Source organism: Anastrepha obliqua, chromosome 6, assembly GCF_027943255.1.
Source record: "Anastrepha obliqua isolate idAnaObli1 chromosome 6, idAnaObli1_1.0, whole genome shotgun sequence".
NCBI classification, from domain to species: Eukaryota; Metazoa; Arthropoda; class Insecta; order Diptera; family Tephritidae; genus Anastrepha; species Anastrepha obliqua.
The window spans coordinates 4,979,711-5,004,221 of NC_072897.1; the positions used below are offsets into that span (position 1 = coordinate 4,979,711).

The 24,511-nt window shown below is 37.3% G+C and overlaps 1 protein-coding gene across 1 annotated transcript in view; it reads right to left on the reverse strand.

Moving 5' to 3' along the window:
* The window catches only part of LOC129249905 (uncharacterized protein DDB_G0287625), an 80,958-nt gene that overhangs the window by 22,384 nt on the left and 34,063 nt on the right, over window positions 1-24,511 (reverse strand). Inside the window, exon 3 of the mRNA XM_054889570.1 lies at window positions 22,770-23,346. Within this exon, the coding sequence (XP_054745545.1) occupies window positions 22,770-23,346 (577 nt within the window). The remainder of the gene's footprint in view (window positions 1-22,769; window positions 23,347-24,511) is intronic.

A 24,511-nucleotide genomic window follows, 5' to 3' on the forward strand; every position in this document is an offset into this window, starting at 1 on the left:
GGCAAAATTGGATTTAAAAACAGGAATTTTACATTACGAAAGTGGTCAGGAAAAAATAAGATATTACAACTGTAAGGATGTGAATAGTGTAATATTAAGTGGAAATCCTACAGTTAAGTCAGATGATAGTGATATGATTTCACTTATTTTAAAAAGACACTCAAAGGCTTTTGCGAACCCGAATGAAGCATTGCCGTTTAATACGAACGTAGTTGGCACAATAAGAACTGTGGATAGCCAACCGGTGTATTCCAAGTCGTATCCATATCCAATGGCAGCTTCAAAATTTATAAATGAAGAAATTTCAAATTTACTCCGAGATGGAATCATTCGTCCCTCTCGATCACCCTATAATAACCCTATTTGGGTCGTCGATAAAAAGGGATTCGACGACAATGGACAAAAGAAAATGCGCATGGTAGTTGATTTTAGGAAATTGAATGGGAAAACAATTTCTGATAAATATCCCATTCCGGACACTTCTGTCATTTTGGCAAATATGGGGAAATCAGTTTTTTTTACAACTCTTGACTTGAAATCTGGTTTTCACCAGATCAAGCTTGCAGAAAAGGATAGGGAAAAAACCGCATTTTCAGTGAACAACGGGAAGTACGAGTTTTGTAGGCTTCCCTTTGGATTAAAAAATGCTCCAGGAATTTTTCAAAGGGCGATTGATGATATTTTAAGAGCAGAAATAGGAAAATGCTGTCACGTCTACATTGACGATGTGATTATTTTTTCTAGCAGCAAGGAGCAACACTATAAAGACATAGAAAGAGTCCTTACGAGACTTTATGAAGCAAATATGCGGGTTTCAGCAGAAAAATCTAAATTTGTAAGAGAAGAAGTTGAATTTTTAGGCTTCATTGTTTCAAAAGAAGGCATCAAAACATGTCCTGATAAAGTCAATGATATAATCAATTATCAAATTCCTAGTACGCTTCGTGGTCTACGATCGTTTTTAGGATTATCAGGCTACTATAGAAGATTTGTTAAGGATTATGCTTCTATAGTAAAACCCCTCACGAAATATTTAAGAGGAGAAAATTGCCACATAAAGGCTAATCAATCAAAAAATGTTAAAATTAAACTGGACAAAGACGCATTGTTGTCTTTTGAAAAAGTAAAGAAGATTTTGTCCTCGGAGGACGTGCTTCTTCTTTATCCAAATTATAGTAAACCTTTTGATCTAACGACAGATGCGTCAGCACATGCTGTTGGAGCAGTCTTATCGCAGGGAGGTAGACCAATCACTATGATTTTCAGGACATTATCATCCAGTGAAGAAAATTACGCAACCAATGAAAAGGAACTGTTAGCAATTGTATGGGCCCTTCAAAAACTCCGAAATTATTTGTATGGAGTAAGGCATTTGATCACTGCCCCGGGTAGTACCCACCCCCGGAAGCAAATTAGTGGTTCAGAAAGGTACTACCGTACCAAGCGTTCAGCCTTCAGGATCCTGGAGAGACTGAAGGACACTAAACTAGAGGATCTGACGGAGGAGCAGTCAGACTCCAAAGCGTGGGCTGAAGCCTTCATAGCCGAACACCGGGAGAAGGCTAAAATGGACTCTGCGCAAGGTAAGCGCAAAAGGTCGAGTGAGGGGACATCGGCAGAAGCCAAAAGATCCAAGGTGTCCGCCACTCAAACAACCAAGGTTCTTAAAAAATCTTTTGCGGAAGTAGCGAAAGGAAGTCATATAAGGGCGGTGATTGATCGCAGTTCCCATGACGGTGCGATCCCGCAAGCAAACTGGGATCTGATAAGCAGGAGTCTATGGAAAGTCTACAGGGACATCCTGCAAGAAAATCCAGGACCCCCACCCAGCTGCTCAGACGCGGGTTGGTTCCAATCACGCGTCAAATTAACCAGGTGCGCGGATCAACGATCGGTCGATCTGTACACTCTGGCAATTAAACGCATAGGGGAGCCTTGGCCAGGGGCCCGCCTCGACGTGGTCCTCCGTGAAGACATCCCCAATCGGCCAAGATCAAGAGCCTGGATACCAGAGTTCCACACCGACCCAGAGGAAGTGTTGGAACTGCTCAAACTAGGCAACCCCGAGCTACCTACCAGCGATTGGAAAGTAGCAAAGATCGGCGAAGTGGATGGCAAGAGGAGACTAGCGGTGATCATCCTAAATGAGGAATCACTGGATCCACTCGCTAACTTGAAATGGAAGGTGAACTACGGCTTCCAATCACTGACACTCCATGTCTACAGACAGGATATAGCCAGTAAGGGCAGCTCCGCAGATAACTTGACGTCATCCGCGGAGGAGAAGACGGTTGCGTTAGACAACCTAACGGACGACGAGGTGGCATCCAATTCCGGTATGGTAGGCGAACTCTTCCGAAGGGTTACCCTAGAGGATATGGGGGAATATTCCGATCTCTCAGACGCTCTGGAGGACGAGGAATATATTCCCACTTCCTCTGACGAGGAGATCGCTGACCAAACCGTGGTTGGCTGTCATCTAACAACGCACACCAACGATGGTGGGGGTTGTACAGATCAACCTCCACCACAGTAAGACGGCCTCAGCCGCACTCATCCTCCGTCTCGCTGAAAGAGAAGAGGAAATCGCTCTCATCCAAGAACCATGGGTCATAAAAGATCGGGTTTGCGGGTTGAGTAACAAAGATTTTAAACTGGTCTATGTCACCGACAAAGGTAAACCCAGGTCGTGTATACTAGTGAAAAAACATATTAATGTATTCTTATTGATGCAATTCAGCGATGCGGACAACGCAGTAATATCAGTGGAGTCCTGTGGAAGGACAATATGGCTTGCCTCGTCCTATATGGCACATGACGCGGTACAACCACCACCATCTCCACTCCTAAGAGGTGCAACAGAGGAAGCCGCGAGACGTGGCATACCACTAATCCTGGGCGCAGATGCAAATGCTCACCATCATGTCTGGGGTAGTACAGACACTAACGAACGCGGTGAGTACATTTTTGAATTCATCATGTGTAACTATCTTCATATTAGCAATATAGGCGACTCCCCTACCTTCGTAACAGCTACTAGAAGGGAAGTTCTGGACATTACGTGTGTCAATGAACGGGGGTCACAAATTATAAGAGACTGGAGAGTGTCTAAAGACAACTCCTTCTCAGACCATAGGTACCTAACGTATAGCATTGAATTACCAATTAAACTGTGTAAACCGGTCGTGAACCGCAAACGCACAAACTGGGGTATGTTCGAAAATATTGTAGCCAACAACCTTACGGGCATGACATACCAAATTAACTCCGAGCTACAACTCGACTCTACTGTTGATGAACTGACTTCAGCATTTCAACAGGCTGCGAAAGCAGCCTGCCCTCCGAGGACGAAAAGAGGCAAACCGAAACCTCTATGGTGGTCCACAGACATAGCAGACCTAAGAAGAGAATGCAGAACCAAGTATAACGAAGCGAGAAGAACTAACTCGTGGGATGGATACAAAGACTGTCAACGCAGATTTAAGTATGCCATTAGGGCAGCTAAAACGGCGTCTTGGAGAGATTTCTGTCAAAAGATAGATAGTACCTCTGAGACAAGTAGACTCAGGAAAGTTATATCAATGAGCCACAGCAACCCTAGTTACCTCATAAAAGAGGACGGCAATTGGACAACTAATAGTGAAGAAACACTAGAATTACTATTGCAGACACACTTCCCAGGTTGTCTATGCAATGAAGATGGTAGAACTCATCCTACAGTTCTCAATGGGGGTCCTCCAATAGATTTTATTACGGAGGACAATATAAAATCTGCCATTGGCAGTTTCAAACCTTATAAATCGCCGGGACCAGATGGAATCATCCCCGCCGACCTGCAACACACAATTAGTATGATTGCACCTAGACTCGTCTCAATTTTTGAGGCAGTAGTACGACTTAGTTATATCCCCAAGAAATGGGCGGAAGTAAAAGTGGTCTTCATTCCCAAAGCAGGAAAAACCACACATACGAGACCGAAGGACTACAGGCCGATCAGCCTATCATCCTTCCTGTTAAAAACTTTAGAGCGATTGCTAGATGGGCACATCAAGGGGAAGATTGGCAACAAGCTATCACCTTCCCAACATGCATACAGCAAAGGCAAATCAGTAGAGACGGCGCTTCACTCGCTGGTCCACACGATTGAGAAATCACTTCACTACAAGGAATACACCCTTGCTGTCTTTCTAGACATCGAGGGTGCTTTCAATAACATACACCCGGAAGCAATTACCAAATCGCTAACAGAAATGGGAGTAAACAGAGCGCTCGTCTCGCTCATAGAGCGAATGTTAGTCAGGCGGACGATTCGCGCAGATTTGGGTGAAACATTCATCAAGAAATTTCCGATCAGGGGCACACCGCAGGGTGGGGTAATCTCTCCACTTCTATGGAACCTGACCGTCAATAATCTCCTTCAGGAGCTAGAAAAAATGGGAGGTAAGGTAATCTCATACGCAGATGATATTGTTATAGCAATCTCTGGCAAACACCTTCCAACTATGTGTGATCTTCAACAAAGAGCTCTCAACAGACTATCACTATGGTGCAAGAGTCGAGGACTAGAAGTAAATCCGGGAAAAACGGAACTGATACTGTTTAGCAGGAAACACAAAACACCTGCTCTTCAACAAATTCTTTTGGGGGGAAAACCCCTTAAAGTAACAGAAAACGCTAAATACCTAGGACTTGTACTAGATAGGAAGCTAAATTGGGGACTCACAGTCGCAGACAGAGTACGCAAAGCTACGACGGCGCTATACTCCTGTGGAAGGCTCGTTGGGAAAAAATGGGGTTTGAAGCCCAGTATGATACACTGGCTGTACACAGCAGTAATTAGGCCAATTCTCTACTACGGTATTGCAATATGGTGGAACGCCCTGGAGAAGGGCGTGAACATCAAAAGGGTTGACAGGGTCCAAAGACTTGCATCTGTTCTTATCACCGGTGCAATGTCAACCACACCGTCGAAAGCACTAAACGTGATACTAAACTTCCTTCCAGTAGACCTGCAGGCAAAGTACATGGCGCGCAGTGCAGCAATAAGGCTGAGCACTTTAAGTAAGTGGTCAAACACAATTTATGGCCACGGCAAAATCCTGGATGGCACGTTGGGACTTCCCAGACAGGTGGACTACACAATTCCGCCTACACTTGCCACTACAACGTTCGTGACCCTCCTACCCACGAGGGAAGAGTGGGAGCGTGACGTGGTAAGACAGGGCGAGTCCATCCATGTATACACAGATGGCTCAAAGCTCGATGGCAGGGTGGGCGGGGGTGTGTATTCCGAGCATCTGGGGATTTCCTACAGTTTTCGGCTCCCCAACTACTGTAGTGTCTTTCAGGCTGAACTGATGGCAATAATGAAAGCCGTGACACTGGTACAGTGTGATGCGATATCTGGTGATGATATCTACATTTTCACTGATAGCCAGGCGGCGATAAAATCCCTCACTAAACAGTCGACAACCTCTAAGGTAGCCATGAAATGCCGCACATCTCTTAACGAGATGGCTGAGTCATTTCACCTAACGATAGCATGGGTTCCTGGCCATTGCGACATAGAGGGGAACTGCAGAGCTGATGAACTCGCGAAAATCGGCACCAAACTGACTGATGAGCACATAGACACTGATATAGGTATACCCTTGCAAACATGTAGACTACATATCCACGAGGAAATTGTAAGCATAGCGAATGAAAGATGGCGAAACGAAGCCACTTGCAAAATAGCCCGACAGATGTGGCCGACTCTCAATGCTAAACGCACAGAACTACTACTAAGGAGAGACAAACATAGTCTCAACATACTGACTTCAGTCATAACTGGGCACTGCCTAATTGGTAGGCACGCCCAGAGAATGGGTGTGCAAACACATGACTTCTGCAGAAGTTGTCTAGACGAGGAAGAGGAAGAGACGATTCCGCACCTTCTGTGCCATTGTCCTGCTCTATCCAGACGTAGACTCGCCAATTTGGGCAAACATTTCTTTAATGAACTGGAAGATCTCGGCTCTGTCGAAATCAAGGATCTAGCAAAATTTTTGAATAGTACACTGTGGTTTCAGGAGGGATAAGGGCTAGTTTCCCCATGCGGCATCACAATGGGCTACGAGCCTGAGTGTGTTCACAATGGACAACCGCTTCAACCTAACCTAACCTAAGGCATTTGAATATTTTTACAGACCATCAGCCCTTAACCTTTGCTGTATTGGACAAAAATCCAAATACAAAGATTAAGCGTTGGAGAGCGTTTGTCGAAGAATTTTCTCCAAATTTTTTTTATAAACCCGGGAAAGACAATCTTGTTGCCGATGCGTTGTCCCGGCAATACTTAAATGCTATAGAACATTCCGAAGATTCTACATCCGTCACGATGCATAGCGAAGAATCTTTATCGGAAGTAATTCCAACGGTTGAAAACCCAGTGAATTCATTTCGGAATCAAATAATCCTAGAAAAAGGGAATACTTCAACAAAAGTTACAAAAATTATTTTCAAATCCAGGATAAGACATTTAATCACATTTAAAACAATGCAGGACCTTATGGCGATAGTTGGGGAATGCATTAATCCTGACGTTGTAAATGCTATTCATTGCGATTTACTGACCTTGGGCAAAATTCAGAATGAAATTGTAAGGAAATTTCCATCAGTAAAATTTCGGTATACTACGAAAAGAGTAGATGATATTTTTAATGAGAACGACCAGAATGAAATTTTAATAACGGAGCACACTAGAGCTCACCGCTCTGTCCGGGAAAACTTAAAACAAGTCTTGAATGACTACTATTTCCCAAGCATGCGAAAAAAGTTAAAAGAAATTATATTGAACTGTAAAATTTGTAAAGAAGCCAAGTATCAACGACATCCGGTTAATCCTGAAATGGGAAAGACCCCAGTGCCATCTCGTCATGGGGAAATGTTACATATGGATATTTATTCTACTGATAAACACTATTTTTTAACTTGTGTAGACAAATTTTCGAAATTTGCCGTTGTTATTCCAATTAAATCCAGGGCCATTGTTGACGTTAAGCAGGCTTTATTACAGATTCTTAATTGTTTCGAAAATACAAAAAATATAACATTTGATAATGAAAAATCTCTCAACTCTCAGACCGTTAGGTCTCTTTTAAAAGATCATTTCGGAGCGGACGTTTTTACAACCCCTCCTTTCCATAGCAAAACAAATGGACAAGTGGAAAGATTCCATAGTACTCTTACAGAAATTGCTAGGTGCGCTAAAATAGAGCAGGCAATAAATGAGACTGATGAATTAGTACTTCTTGCCACTTCAAAGTACAACAGGTCCATTCATTCAGTAACTGGATGGAAACCGATTGAGTTAATTTCTTCCATGCCAACGTGGCTTAAAACTGAAATTAAGGCGAAATTAATAAAAGCTCAGGAAAATAAGTTGGAAACACACAATAAGGATAAAGTGACGCGATTTTTTAATCCAGGAGATAAGGTCTATGTTAAGACTAATAAAAGAATAGGCAATAAGTTTTCCAAAGTTTTTATAGAAAAAACGGTACAGAAGGATTTAGGATCCACCGTTTTAATAGATAATAGGAAGGTCCACAAAGGCAACCTGAGGTAATAAGTTTTTTTCTCTTTCAGATTTTTTATACTACTTTTAAGTCAAGGGTTATACGGTAAAATAACGGACTTTTCAAAATCGAACTATATACCGATATCGGACGGGAAAGCTGCAATTTGGGAAAATTTTGACTACATGACACATTGCACAAACCTTACGACTTACCGTAACGTTGTAGAGGGAACAGAAAAAATACTTCACGTTTTCCCTCAATCTCATATGAAACAAATTCTCCAATCGGACATGGAACACATACTCAGACTGATGGACACACTTCAGATTCATCATAGACATGCACGAAGTATAAATTTAATTGGTAAAACACTCAAATACATAGGCGGAACCCCGGATTTTGACGACTTCAATGAGGTAAAATTCAGAGAAAGAGCGCTCATTGAATCTAATGAACGTCAATTCACTATTAATACAAAGATACAAGTACAAATTAACCAACTTACTGATACAGTCAACCAAATTTTACGAACTACCAAGGAAAATAAAATAGATACAGGAAATTTATTCGGTTTATTGACGGCAAGAAACAGGGCAGTTATAACTGACTTAGAGAATATAATTTATTCTATAGTTTTAGGGAAAGTAAATATAGTAAATCCTATTATTCTTGACACAAAAGAAATTTCAAAAATATTAATCACTGAGCTCGCTGCAAATGTTAGTATAAGTGATATTATAAGTAATTCTAAGTTGAAAATTTTTCAAAATAATGAATTAATTTACTTTATAATTAAGTTTCCAAGAATAAAAAAATTATGCAGTTTAGTTAGGGTGTTTCCAGTGGCACACAACCAAAGGACAATATTTTTAGAAACTAATAAAGTTGCGGACTGTGGAGACTCAACCATTCCTGTCACAAATTGCACGACGGCTCTAACAGCTAAATTTTGTAGAGTAAAATTAGATGCGACGTGTGTGCAACAACTGTTTAACAATCACAAAGCTACATGCAAAACTACATTCAGCCAACTCGAACCAGTTGCCGAGGTAGACAATGGGGTAATTATAATAAATGACCAAACTGTTGAAGTTCAAGAAGCAGACAATTCATCAGTCACGATATCTGGCACCTTTTTAATAACTTTTGATAAAAAAATTCACGTAAACGGTACGACTTTTGTCAACGAAAAGGCAATAGCAACACTCTACCCAGGAGTTCCTTCAACCCAATTTGTGAATTTGACGGAAGATTTGGAGATTTTAAGCTTACCGTACCTACACAGAATCAATTTGAAGAATCTTGGATACATTGAAAAATTACATGACGACATTCAAACTCGTTCAATTCAGGGAGTATCAATACTAATTATCAAAGAAATCATAGTCATCATTGTTGCCATAATATTTGTAATCAAAAAATACAAAGCAACCAAAGTGAGAAAGGATAAGATAAAAAGAGATGAGATAGCAGCAAAGATCATAAAAGCGGCCGAGGACGGCCTAAATTTACGAGGGGGGCAGTTAACACATGACTCCCATGAGTGACATATGAATACCAAGTGCAGACTTAGCTACTTTGCATTAGCGTGGGAAAGCTAAACTTTTCATGGTCCCACAAATTAAATTCGCGCAACTGCAGCGGTAGGGATCATATTCATACTTACCGGCAAATGCAGACTACAACAACAACTCCATTCGCACAACTGCAGCGGTAGGGATCATATTCATACTTACCGGCAAGTGCAGACTACAACAACAACTCCATATTCAGCTACCTATGCAAACTACAACAACAACATTGGAATTCCACCAACAAGAGCAATAAAGTATTTGCCAGAAAAATAATTGTGCCAAGAATAGGGACAAGTTAGATTTTAATTTATAAGTTAAGTTCAGTTCCGTTTTTGACTCGAAATAAAGAAGAGCGCATCGCGCTACAAACAAAACCTCCGGGTTTCTTTTCAATAAGCACATAGTGCTTTAAGGACAGTTATCGTTTTTTAATAAGCACATAGTGCTTTAACCATAATTTATATACGACAAATTTTCAACAGCATATTAAGGACACAATGCTTCCAACGCCTCTGGAAAGTTGCACAAATAACGGTAAAAGTACCAAACCAGGTAAAAGTGCATCAGAAATGACGTCATATCGCCCTATCAGTCTCTTGCCCATTCTTTCAAAAGTGTTTGAAAAAATACTCTTTGCCAGATTAGACAAAATTCTGATAGAAAAAAATATAATACCAAGCCATCAATTTGGATTTAGATGACAGCATTCAACTGTGCAACAAGTCCACAGAGTTATAAACAAAATATTAAATGATATGGAAAATAAAAGGTTCTGCATAGCTGTCTACCTGGATATTGCAAAAGCTTTTGACAGGGTTTGGCATAAAGGACTACTACATAAGCTCAGCCAAATATTACCACGGAATCACTTCACCATTCTCAAAAGTTATCTGGAAAACCGACATTTCTTTATAAAGTTCGAAGACGAATGCTCAAGCATGATGCAAATGACAGCAGGTGTACCCCAAGGTAGTGTCCTGATATTTACAGCAGATATACCGATCCCAACCACAAAAAATTGCATGATAGCCACATTCGCGGATGACACGGTTTTAATGGCATCGGATAAAATAGAAAAAAACGCGACTGACATTCTTCAACAAACAATAAATAACACCGTATCATGGTTCGATAATTGGGGAATAGAAGTCAACAAAGATAAAACGGTACAAGTAATATATACAAACAGAAAGCCTAAGAAACATAAATAAAAATCCTTCCTAGTGCAAAGTAATATACCTTGGCATAACTATAGATGAAAAACTAAATTGGAAACGACATATACAAAACAAACGAAATGAAATCAAAAACAAGTTCAGACAATTATATTGGCTGTTGGCTAAAAATTCAAAACTAAGCCTTAACAACAAAGTAGTGATATATAAATCTATAATCTCACCCATTTGGAAATATGGCATTGAAATCTGGGGCACAGCAAAAAAAACCAATATCAAAATAATTCAAAGGACGCAATCTAAAATACTTCGAACAATAACAAAAGCAGGCGCTGGTATATACCAAACGACGTGATCCACAGCGACCTCAATATCGACACAATAGATGATACAATTAGAAAATACAGCATCAAGCATATAAAACGACTAACAAATCATCAAAATGAACAAATGCGCAAACTACCACAATCGGAGAAAGCGGGAAAACGAAGATTAAAACGATTAACTCCAACAGAACTCACAATTTAACAAAACAATAAAGAAAAACAAAAATAATAATAATAATAAATAATAATAATAAATAATAAATAATAGTAATAATTAATAATAATAATAATTATAACACAGAAAATAATATAATGTAGCATAATCTGAAGCAAAATTGAATGTTTATCTAGCATTGGTTAGAGAACAAAGAATTCCAATACTACTTTAAAAATAATTACTTATTGTTAAAATTTAACAGATTGTAATTTAAAAAGAGAAATAATAAAAAAAAACAAAAAAAAAAAAATTCAACAAGTGTACTCATAATATGTTATAACTGAACAAAATAGATCTTTCAATAAAATAAGTTTTTCCGCGGCAGCGACGCGCCGGAAAATAGCTAATATACATACTTATAACGGGTGATTTTTTAACTATTATCTTTTTAAACAGTTGGTTTAAACAGCTGAAGCACGTTTCGTGTTTTGTTTCACTATCAAACATATTCAGTTTGGTATTTAATTTAACCGTGAATCGTCTAACAAACGAACAACGCTTTCAAATCATTGAATTTTATTATAAAAATGCGTGTTCTATCGCGTGCTTCTTCCATTTAATGGTCAGTTTAATCGACCCACTGAAGCGGCTATTCGAGCTATTGTGACTAAATTTAGAACCAAATTTACATTATTGGACATCAAACCATTAACACGATTACGTAGAGTGCGAAATGAAGAAAATATCGCAGCTGTATCGGCCAGTGTTAATGATGACCATCAAATATCGATTCGTCGCCGTTCGCAGGAATTGGCCCTCTGCTACTCAACAACGTGGAAAACTTTGCGAAAGGATTTCGGTGTGAAGCCTTTCAAAATACAGATGGTGTAAGAATTGAAACCGAACGACCTACCGCAACGCAGAATTTTTGGTGAATGGGCTCTTGGAAAGTTGGTCGAAGATCCACTTTTTTATTGAAAAATTGTGTTCAGCGACGAAGCTTATTTTTGGATCAATGGGTACGTATTATAAATAAACAGAATTGTCGATTTTGGAGTGAAGATCAGCCAGAAGAATTGCAAGAGCTGCCAATGTATCCAGAAAAGGTCACAGTTTGGTGCGGTTTATGGGCTGGAGGTATCATTGGACCGTACTTTTTCAAAGATGCTGCGAATCGTAACGTAACTGTGAATGGTGAGCGCTACCGTGAAATTATATCCAACTTTTGTTTGCACAAAATGCAAGAGCTTGACTTGGATGTCATGTGGTTTCAGCAAGACGGTGCCACGTGCCACACAGCACGCGTAACAATGGACTTGTTGAGAGGCGTTCGAGACCTGTCAATTGGCCACCCAGATCGTGCGATATAACGCCTCTAGATTATTTTTTGTGGGGCTATGTTAAAGCTCCTGTCTATTTAGAAAAGCCTGAATCAATAAACGCATTGGAAGACAACATTAAAGCATTTATATGTGAGATACGGCCGAAACATTGGAAAGAGTATGCCAAAATTGGACTAAGCGAATGGACTATTTGAAGCGCAGTCGCGGTCAACATGTGCATGAAATAATCTGCAAACATTAAATTATATGGACTGTACCATCGATTTAAATAAAAATTTCCCGCATTTTTCTGAATTTTACATGTGTTTTTTTGAAAAACTTTCCTATAGCTCTTAAAAAATCACCCTTATATACGCTTACATCATTTTGGAGTGTTTTGCTGAGCTTTTCCTCGTATTTGTGGCGTGCATTTTCAGATTATACATTCGTTAATTAAGAGGAAACTCTTTTTCACAAAAAATGTGTCTGAACGGATCGAAAAAATTTAGAAATTTTAGAATTAGAAAATTTGCATTTATGATCCGATTTGGTCAATATTCAGATTACATAGGTAATAATGTCTGTTCACAAAATAACGTGAATTTTCACGTTTGAATTTCGGGCTACATACATTCGACTTTCGATTATTATTTCTTTTAAGTTAGTACAATTGTCTCGAAGATATTTTCACAGTTTTAGCAATACAGCTTGTTTCGTTTGTTTGTGAGAGGCATAAATAAGACATGTGTTTTGCGTGTTCGGCGATTTTTGCTATCGAAAAAAATGGATCAAAGAAGTTGCATATAATTTTGTGTAAAAAATGGAATTAAGTGCTCCAAAACACTTGAAATGTTGACAGTGGCATACGGTGAGTCAATAAAATCATTAAAAGTGGTACAAACTTTTCACAGAAGGTCGAGAAGATGTGAACGACGGTGCTCGCTCTGGACGCCCCACACTTCAACAACCGATGAAAATGGTGAGAGAGTGAACAAAATTGTTGTGGAAGTCGTCGATTCACAATTAGAGAAGTTGCTGAGGATGTCGGCATATCGGTTAGCTCATGTCGTGCAGTCTTTTCAGGAATTGGGCATGAATCGTCTGGCAGCGAAGTTCGTTCCAAAATTGCTGAATTTGGACCAGAAACGACGTCGCATGAACGTCGCCCAGAATTGTTGAATGGCGTCAACAATGATCCAGATTTGCTTAAAAGGGTCATAGCTCATGACAAATATGTATATATGGTATATGGTTATGACATCGAAGACCAAAAAAAGCACGCCAAGTTCGATCAAATGTCAAAGTTTTGCTCACTGTTTTCTTCGATTACCATGTCGTAGCGCATGTGGAGTTCTTACCAAAAGGTCGTACGGTAAATAAGGAGTATTACTTTGAAGTTATCCGCCGTTAGCATGAAGCAATACGAAAAAAAATTCATGGATTTTGCATCATGATAATGCATGTGCTCACTCATCTGGGCTTGCGAGGGTTTATTTGGCCAAAAACATCGTTATCATGCCTCAGCCACCGTATTCAGCAGATTTGACCTCCTGGGACTTTTTCCTGCTCCCAAGATTGAAGAGACCCATGAAAGGACGGCGTTTTGCGACGATTGGGGAGATGAAAATCGAATCGAGAAGAGCGAGGGCTCAAGGACATACCAAAAATTGCATATCAGAACTGCTTCGAGGATTGGAAGAAAAGCTGACACCAGCGTATTATATCTGAGAGGGACTACTTTGAAGGAGATAAAATAGAAATTGATGATTAAGTAAATATTTTTTGACAAAAATGAAAATTCATCTTATATTTTGAACACGCTTTGCATAAGAAAAAATATTTTTGCTGAGGTCGAGTTATCTATTTAGTTAATTTTTACTGATCGATTTAGCAAAGCACCGAGGATTTATTTGCATGTTCCCTATATTATACGGATCTCCTAGAAACTAAAGTATTTTAAATATTTATACCATATGAAAAAGAGGTGTGTGTGTCAGCTCCGACACGCGACTGGAGTTTACTCTTTAAGAACGATTACCGTGATATTTAAAAATAAAGGCTCCAGAGAGCTTAAAATACGTTCACATATGCATTAATTACCAATAAATCAACAAAATTAATATACCCGTTCACATATGGCAGATATGTACCTACAAAATTGACATTCACCTATCAATACTGTCGTGAAAGGTTTTTCTTCATAGGAATTATTTTGGTGGAATATTTCGGTGTTTTTGCTTTGTTTAATTATTTTCATCTTAACGATATGATGAAAAGGCAAGCTAATTTAATTGCGCAATTCGCTGCTAATAAATAAATTTATATTTTTCCAGTAATATAGAAAAGGTCTTCATTTACTCATTTGCATATTAAATATATTTTTAAATAGCACGGTAATCGTTCTTAAGGAGTAAACTCCAGTCGCGTGTCGGAGCTGACACACACACCTCTTTTTTTTTTGAAAAATCACAGTGGTGTTCTCCCTTAATGAGATGAGAAGGCGCAAATGTTACTGTTAACTATTTTTAGTAAAATTGAGATTTGAAAGGTTTGTAGCAGCAGATAATGTTAATTATATGCAACAGAATGCAGAATTCTCTTGCATGTTAATTAACATTCTCTGCAAAAACTCATTTAAAACGTGCATTGGGTAAAATTTCCGGTACGTTGTGCTGCTACCTACTCGTCCACTGTTTGATGTGCACTGTAGTAGCGTCTTTGCAAAATGGAACCAGAAATGGTTCGTAGCTTAGCTAGTGCAAATTCTTAACCAAGTTTCTATTGCTGCTCTGGTGTGGATGCCTTGGCCGGCGCACAGTGGTGCAAAACTGGAATTTACTATTCAAAACAGTCTACAGCACACATTTCTTGACCGATTTACAATTTATTTTTTTTGAATTGCTCAGGATAAAATTGCTAACAACTCTGTCGTTGCGGAATTTTAAAATATTTTGCTAATATTGAAATATTTAAACAAATACATTTAAAAAACAAAACTTACAAACTTACAAAACTTACAAAATCTTTTAAAAATTAATTATTTTTATGAAACTTGGTATCCGGGGGTTTTCTGGGTCGCTGATTGCAAATATGATGTCAGATTGTCAAAATTCAAAATGGCGGATCCAATATGGCGGTCAAAATTTTCTTATAGTTAATTATTGTTTATGAAACTTGGTATCCGGGGGTTTTCGTGGTCGCTGATGACGAATCTGATATCATATTTGCAAAATTCAAAATGGCGGATCCAATATGGCGGAGAAATTTTTTAAAATTTATTCGAATTTACTTAAAACTTGTAACTCGGGGGTTTTTGGGATCGTTGATTACAAATCCGATGTTAATATTCCTAAACTTGAAATGGTAGATCTGATACGGTGAAAAGTTGCAAAACAGGGTAAAGGCGAGAAGAAAAGATCTCGAGTCAGTAAAGGTGAGAGGAAAAGTTCTCCAGCCAGTAAAGGCAAGAGGAAAAGATCTCCAGCCAGTAAAGGCAAGGGGAAAAGATCTCCAGCCAGCAAAGGCAAGAGGAAAAAATCTCCAGCCAGTAAAGGCGAGAGAAAAAGATCTCCAGCCAGTAAAGGCGAGAGGAAAAGATCTCCAGCTAGTAAAGGCGAGAGGAAAAGATCTCCAGCCAATAAAGGCAAGAGGAAGAAATCTCCAGCCAGTAAAGGCAAGGGGAGAAGATCTCCAGCCAGTAAAGGCAAGAGGTCTAGTAATAGTCTAGTAGATTTAAAAGACAAAGTTTTACATTCTCTTTTATTCAAATTGCTGTATAAGTTCTTCTATTTCGGGATCATTTGCTGCAGAATTTCTTCTCCATTCTTTTCTTAATGAGGCTATGTAAAGGTCTGAAGAAACTAAAAGTTTATGTATTAAGTCTTCATTTGTTATGGTTCGTGACATTTTACGAGTATTGAACTCCCTGAAACGTTTGAAATCCTTATTTCTGGCTTCAGCAGCCTCTTCTGAATATTTCCCTATAGGTAGTAAAAATTCCTTTTACTTTACCACCATGTATCAACACTTTATGAATAGAAGATGGCATATAGTACCAGGGATAGAGCTTTATGAACAACTCAGCTGTTTTGTAAGTATAGTCGTTAAAAAAGTCTGTTGGTACTTTTCTACTTCCACTTAACATTTTTAAAATTATACTGAATCTATATATTAACTCTTTATCTACTTTTGTTATTTCTGATGTTAACTCAATATCCTGAAAAAATGTACGCGCAGTGTTGCCATCATTAGAAGATCCAGAACCATGTGCTGGCTGATCTATTATAAGCCCCATTTTTTCTCTAAACTCTTTACAAATTTTTTGTTTAGTATTTCGAAGAAGCACTTTATGATCATCAGATCTTACACTCCACCGGCAAAAATCTAATCGATATGCTATATGCAAAATGCATTCCATCATTCTTATCCACATGTGCAATACAGAAAGGCCAAATTCAAAAAAACATTGGTTTTCTTCTTTGTTTGCGAGTCTGACTAAATTGTTCATTTCGGATGTTTTTGCTCCACAAATATAGCAAGTTGCTGCTGAAGGTGTATCTGTTAAAGCTTGGCAAACTTTACCATCCACCATAGTTAGAGCCATGACTGCTTTAACTATATAGGTGCCGTCAGATTTTTCAACTATTATTGGTTGCAATTCTCTAATTTGATTTTTAATGTCATCCACTTTCGACTGAGTCCTTTCCTTTGTTTCTTTCGCGAATTCAAAAGAAATTGGAACGCAACGTTTTGGTGACGATGGATGAGGATTTTGCCATACAATTTTTGAATTATCAGTTGTTTTTAAGCACAAAGGTACCATTGACACTGCAAATATTGATTCATCTGAGGCATTTAATTTACTGAATTTTTGCTTATATATGCTTTGATCGGAAGAACCATCGCATCCATATTTTAGAATGAAATCTAAATTGCAAGTTTTATTTAATTCTTGAAAAGGTGGAAGGGATAAACTAGAATCCTTAAGAAGTCGAAGTACATTATGATTTATTAGGGACTGTAATTCAATACTTGCACCTAATTCTGTATTGAGTATAATATGTTCGAAGGGTAAGAACTCTTTTTTGCTTCAAGAATTTGATGGTATGTTGGAAAAATATTTGCATTTCGTTTCTTAGCCCGAAATTGTATTGATACGTATTGATATTTTGAAAGTTTTGTGTCTTCGATTAAAGCTAACGCTTCTTCTGCCGAGAATTTAATTTTACCTGTTCATTTCATGAACATAAAAACGTTATAGTGAAAATAAAAAATTGAAATGTTTCCAAAATCAAAACTAGCAACGTGCAATATTTATTCTAATAGACCAGGTCTATTACTTTTCTCTATACGCAGTTCAATAAAATTTAAAATTGCGAAAAACAAATTTATCAAGTTGATGACCACTAAAAAAATTTAATAAATAATCAAATTTAATTGTTCAAAGAATAGTAAATAATAAAATGTGACTGTGTAATTAATTATAAAATACGGTGAAATCATTTGAAAAAAAGGTTACAACTCAAATTTTATTAAATACATAGTAATGAATCATCAAAAATGAATTGTTTGAATTATAATATCAGATTCGTAATCAGCTACCCTGAAAACCCTCGTATGTCAAGTTTCATAAAAAATAATTAAGTTTTAGAAATTTCGACCGCCATATTGGATCTGCCATTTTGAATTCTAAAAATCTGACATTATATTCGTAATCAACGACCCCAAAAACCCTCAGGTAACAAGTTTCAAGCGAATTCGATTGGATTTAAAAAAGTTTGTCCGCCATATTGGATCCGCCATTTTGAATTTTGCAAATATGATATCAGATTCGTTATCAGCGACCACGAAAACCCCCGGATACCAAGTTTCATAAACAATAATTAACTATAAGAAAATTTTGACCGCCATATTGGATCCGCCATTTTGAATTTTGACAATCTGACATCATATTTGCAATCAGCGACCCAGAAAACCCCCGGATACCAAGTTTCATAAAAATAATTAATTTTTAAAAGATTTTGTAAGTTTTGTAAGTTTGTAAGTTTTGTTTTTTAAATGTATTTGTTTAAATATTTCAATATTAGCAAAATATTTTAAAAATCCGCAACGACAGAGTTGTTAGCAATTTTATCCTGAGCAATTCAAAAAAAATAAATTGCAAATCGGTCAAGAAATGTGTGCTGTAGACTGTTTTGAATAGTAAACTCCAGTTTTGCACCACTGTGCGGCGGCGTATGAAAAATGGCTGTTCTAAAGTTTAATTTGCTTTACACGGTAACTGCGCAATTAATAATTAACATGCACAGTTACCAAAATTTACTTTTATCAGAGAATGTCAATGCAATGAGAAGGAGCAAATGTTAAATGAACTTTTTTCGAGGTCTAATTTATAGATTCATAATAAGGTCATTTCAAATTCAACTATCTTCACGAGTGGGGAATTGCAGATATTTACCACGCGAGTGACGCGAGTGGAGGGTTTCTATATTTACTTACCACGCTAGGACAAGAATTCAGATATTTTCTGCGTTTACCAAACTACTGAGGAAGTTCATAAGATTTTTCGGCACACTACTAAGGAAATCGAAGCGAATAAATTTGCGATTAAGAAGGCCGTGCGGCAGTTAGTTTGTGGTGCAGAAGCTAAAGTCGGCGGAATTATTCGTTTTGTTTTTTGGCACGTATATAATTCAGGTTCAAGTCCTGAAGACATTTTTTTTTTTTACACATTTTTTTTTTACAATTAAAACCAGGAAAGTTTGGTAAAATTTTTGAGTTTATTTTAATTAAAATTTCTTTCAAATACTGTTTTTTTTTTGTATTTTATAAATGGAAATTTCTTTTCGGTATAAAATAGTTCATACTGGATATGACCTGACTTTTATATAAATCAATCAAAACAGAAAATATGTACATATATCTATAATCTATTTCATCAAATCCAAATTATATTGATGAGAAAATATCATTCTAATATCCGTCCAGAAAGCCAAACGCGCATACACACATGCATATTCATATAATTACGCATACAAACTTTCAACTAACGCAGAATATGTGCATATAAAACTGCGAATCGAATAAATGAGTGATTTAGAAAAGATCATTAATAATTGTAGATTAGCGCAATCGTGAAAGACGTGTCGTATATGCAGAACGTCGTCTCATATTTGACTCAGGTTCAAATCCTGTGCACAGTTTTTTGTTCGATATTTTTATTTCATTTTTTATATTTGGTTTAATTGAAATTGATTTAAAATAGTGTATTCAGGTTTTTCTAATACCAGTTATTTAGAAATTTATTTAGAAATTTATTTAGAAATTTATTTTCTATATAACATTATTCATTTGAATTGATTTATATGTAAAACAGCCATAAAGTCAATCATATGAATATGCATTCCTATATTTAATCTCTTCAGTCAAATCTGAACTACTTACATACACATATTGATGAGAAAATATTCTAATATCCATGGATGCATCCAGAAAGCCAAACGCGCATACACGCATATGTATACAAATATATGCAAACCTTCAACGGACGCAAAATGTATGCATACAAAAAACAACAACTGCGACCGTCTTCTTGTCCGTCAGTGAAGAGATGGGATATGTATACCCTATGAGCAAAAAGAACCGGGAAGGTGATGTTGACTGTTTTCTTCGATTGCCAAGGCATAGTCCATGAGTACCTTCCATCGGGCCAGACAGTCAATAGAGAATATTATTTATTCGTTTTGAAACCTTAGAGAGATGCTGTGTGTTGCAAACCGCCGGAAATGTGAGCAAACAATTCTCAGATTTTGCATGGTGATAACGCGCCATCGCACTGATCAAAGAGAATACAAATCGGCCTGCCGGGAGTGTTTGGAGGACTGGGTTAAGCGTTGGCACATGTGTGTTCCTTCAGACGGGTCATATTTTGAAGGAGATAATATAAATTTTCCTTAAATTTAACTCTGTTTTGTTTAATTTAAACATTCCCGGTACTTTCTGATCATAAGGTACATATATGCGGCTTTGCGGACAGCAATGTGTGATTCGCTGGAAGTCGCATTAACTCGCGACTGTCGCACAGTTAGAAGACATATTTACATACATATAAGGGTGCATACATACATACGGAGCCGCGGCCACTCGACATGACAAAAATTTAAGATTTATCAAATATTGGCAAACAATTCCACGCGAAATATTCCAATATTGACTATTTTCGAATGGTCGCGAAAATTGGCATATGGGCGGCTCGTTTTATGAATGAAATTGAAATATGAGCTCTAACTTATGAATGAACTTTTTGTTTTGTTCTAAATTGTTCAGCGCCGTCGCTGATAGAATCATGGCCGCTGCGACTGCGTCTACGAATGTATTTTGTTTTTGTAGTCGCTAGGCTTAAATTTTAGCTTTGGGCGACATGCGCATGTGAGGTATGTGTTTTTGTTGTGTTCTAGAACATTTTAGAATGTGCGGTGGCAAAGCGGCCATGGCGTTGCGCTTGCTGTTGCTTTTGCGTCGATCAAAGTACATATCGTGTTTTTGTAAGTACTATATTAGGAATATCGACTGGTGAAAGACAAAAGTACACGGAAGCAAGAAGGGAGCGCTGTGCTCGCGCATATACATATGCATGAATGTATGAACGTGCATGGATGTAGTAACATATGAATACAATTATTTTGTAGGAAGTTTAGAAGGCAAGTAGGTATATATGTATGTATGTATATATGCTAGGACATAATACATACATAGAGCAGAATTGTTTTTGCACTTGTTAGGAAGAAACTCGTTCACTAGTGCGTATGGGTATTTGATTTCTTGTAAGAATGTGATGTTTTGTGACATGTGTACATATGTACATAAGTCAAGGTTATTGGGCATACATGCATATGTACATATGTATGAAAGGAAGATTATGTTCTTGCGCTTGTGCATTATTGTTTTTCATATACAAATGTACATACCTACATGTGTATGTAAATGCTGTCTAATACATAAACTATAAATTGACATACAATATAAAATAAGTGTTGATTTATCTTAAACCGTTTTTTTTTCTTAATGCAAATACCTCCTATTGACATGTACATACATACATATTATGTATGTATATTGTCATATGCCATCATTTATGTACATATAGAGTATACGTTCATTTATGAATGTATGTAATGAAAAACTTCATGAATTACTTTCAGAACTTTATTAAAATTAATTCGCGTCGCGCGCATGCACAAAACCTTGGTTCACCTTGGTAAAAATTTAATTAGTTTAATGTATTTATCTTCCCCACGTGACTCGCCATCAATTCTCGGTGCAAATTTTTTTTTTTTTCGTTTTTAAATTTTTTTTTTTAATGTAATCGTAAAAAAATTTTTAATAAATTTTATGTATCCGCTTATCATTTCAAAAGTAACAAAATGGTAAAAAAGTAAACAGTCGAAGAAATAAACGCACCGCCTATTTTTCCTCGCCACATGTTAGACTCGAGTTCAATTCCCGGCGCAAACTTTTTTTTATACATTTTTTTTTTTAAATCGTTTTTTTTTAATGTAATTGAAAAAAAAAATTATGTAATAAATTTTACGTATTCGCTTATTATTTCAAAAATACGAAAATAGTAAAAATTTAATTGGTTTAATGTCGAGGTGAGAAATGTGTTGTGTGTTGAGGTGAAAGATGTGTGGTGTTTCTAATTTTTGTGTGGGCAAAAGTCAGTGAGGTGTCTATAAACTCGGTGTGCTAAATGACCTTATTACAAATCTTTCAAATCTCAATTGTACTAAAAAAAGCTCACAGTAACATTTGCACCTTCTCATTGCATTAACATTCTCTGCTAATAGCTAATAGCAAAATTAGTGAATATACTTTGTAAGCCACACATTTATGATGATGAGCCACAGTTTGATGTCAAATGTAGCAGCGAAACACTCTGAGTAGTTTCTCCATTGTAACAAAACATTCGCAGGCACAATTACACATGCACAGTTTGAGGTGAAATGTAGTAGCAAAAACACTGAGTAGCTGCTGTATGGTTTGTTGTTGCACTATTGCGCTGCGCAGATAATATTCAAATATTCAAAGGGGTGGTTTGTGTCTTCGTTGGAAAAATTTAAAATAAACACTTACCAACTAAATAAACCATCAAAAACACAAACCAAAAGAGAAAAGGGGCATAGAGAAAGGGCAATGCGTCACTACCGTCAGCGTACACTTCCGTCAGCGTACGCCAGATTTTTAAACTCCAAAAAGATTTTGAGCATTTTTGAGCGGATGGATAAGGGCAAATTTACTAAGCAAAATGTAATTAGTTTACACACTTAGATGGAAAAGTGAAGAAGGGAATGCCATTGAAATTTTGCATATTTGTAGCGGAAGTTTTTTCTTCTGCATTCTTCTAAAAGAAGTACCAAACAAGTGTCATATGAGTAAGAACGTGAAATCGCTTACTCATTCAAATTATCTAACTTGAGAAAAGACGAGGTCTGGTTAAAAGAAGAACTCGTATTGAGGACGTATAGAAGCTTATTCTAGAAAATACTCTGAGCTTCCAGAAGTCCAGTTATTGGAGATTTCATCGGTAAATATCCTTTTTCGTTCCAATAATATTAAAAATCCTTGATTTCTTATAGCGTATTAAACGTTTCATACCTCTTTGAGTACAGCGCGGTTGCGTTCGCGAAAATGTGACGTACGCATTGGATATGGCCTCAGTATACCCAAGCTGTGTTCATCGTTGAAGGAGCTGCCAGTATGCGATGTTGTTGCAGAGGATTCGGCATTATCAAATGACAAAAATGGAAAGGATTTTTGTTTTCCAAAATTTTTGTTGTTGTGATTCTTGGTTTTAATCATATAGCTGTGCAGCGAAGATTTTGCTGGTCCATCGAAACTAGATTTCATGTAAGAGTCATTGTGTTCACTGTTATTACGAATAGTAGCTTTATTATTGCTTTTGGTGGTTTTACCGTTACTTCTGTAATTAAGCTTATTATTATAACCACTCCTTGAATTTTTGCGCCTATTACTGCTGTTATTATTGTTACTGTTTATATTGCTGTTACTATTTTTGTTGTTACTGTAGTTGTTCTCTATATAACGCGATTGCCCAGTGGCGATAGACATACGACCATCATTCAAGTGCTGATATATATCTCGGTCAGGGCTACGATTCTCATCCATCAGCGGAGAATCGGATTTTACAGGATGTTTGTAAGATGATTGAATGCTAAATGTGAAAAAATAGAAATAACATAAAGACAGGGTTTGAATTAATCGGTTTAGAAATAAGTTATAAATATTTCTATATATATTAAACATGATTTAGCGTGCTTAAAATCAATCTATCTAACCGATCTGGGATATATGAGGCCATGAGTGAAAATGAGAAATCAGCTAGAAAGGGTATAGACAATTAATAGTTTCAGACTGATTTGAATGCAAGATTTTTTTATCCGGCATGTAAAACCAACTGAAAATGAAAGAAAGCTTCGATGAGATAATTTCTTGTCGATGGGAAAGTTTTAGAAGCGGGATTTTATTTTTTTATAAATTTTTTATATATAGATTTTCAATCTAAATTTACATAGATGATAGGCTTTTGGATCCAATAGGTGGTATCATTGGCGATATGTAAATATTTATATACTTATGTGTATATGTGGACCTGAGTTTTAGAACTAGGGCGTCGCCTTCTAGTTTTTCAATTTTTATTAACTGCATGCATCAGCTTCTATAAGCCCAACCCATAAGAAGGGCGATCCTGCAACCTGTGCCAATTATCAAGGGATTAGATTTCTAAATATCGCCTATAAGGTTCTAATGAGCGTATTGAGTGAAAGACGGAAACCCACCATCAACCAAGTGATTGGACCTTATCAGTGAGGCTGAAAAATCTATAATCGAATCACATTACGCCAAGCCTTGGAGAAGACCAATGAAATAACAATTGATACATACCAGCTTTACATCGACTTCCAAGCTTTATTCGATAGGACGAAAAGGAGTTACCAATATGTCGCGATGTCTGAATTTGATACTCCCGCAAAATTAATACGGTTATGCAAAATATCGTTGCATAATACCTGCAGCGCCATCGGAATTTGGAAGAACCTCTCCGAGGTTTCAGACAGGGTGACTTGCTGTCGTGTAACTTTTCTAACCTAATAGTGGAAAAGAGCGTGCGAGCCACAGAACTTACCCGGTCAGGCAACATTTTTTATAATTGGTGGCGTGCGCCGATTGTCCGCTTGGCTGCCGGTGGACTTGGCATAGCCCTCATTCAAGATCCGTGGATATGCGGCAATAAAACCTACAGACTCGGGGTGAACAGCTTCAAAATGATTGCCGTACAACACATGTAAGATTCGTAGCTGCATCCAAGCAAAAAATAA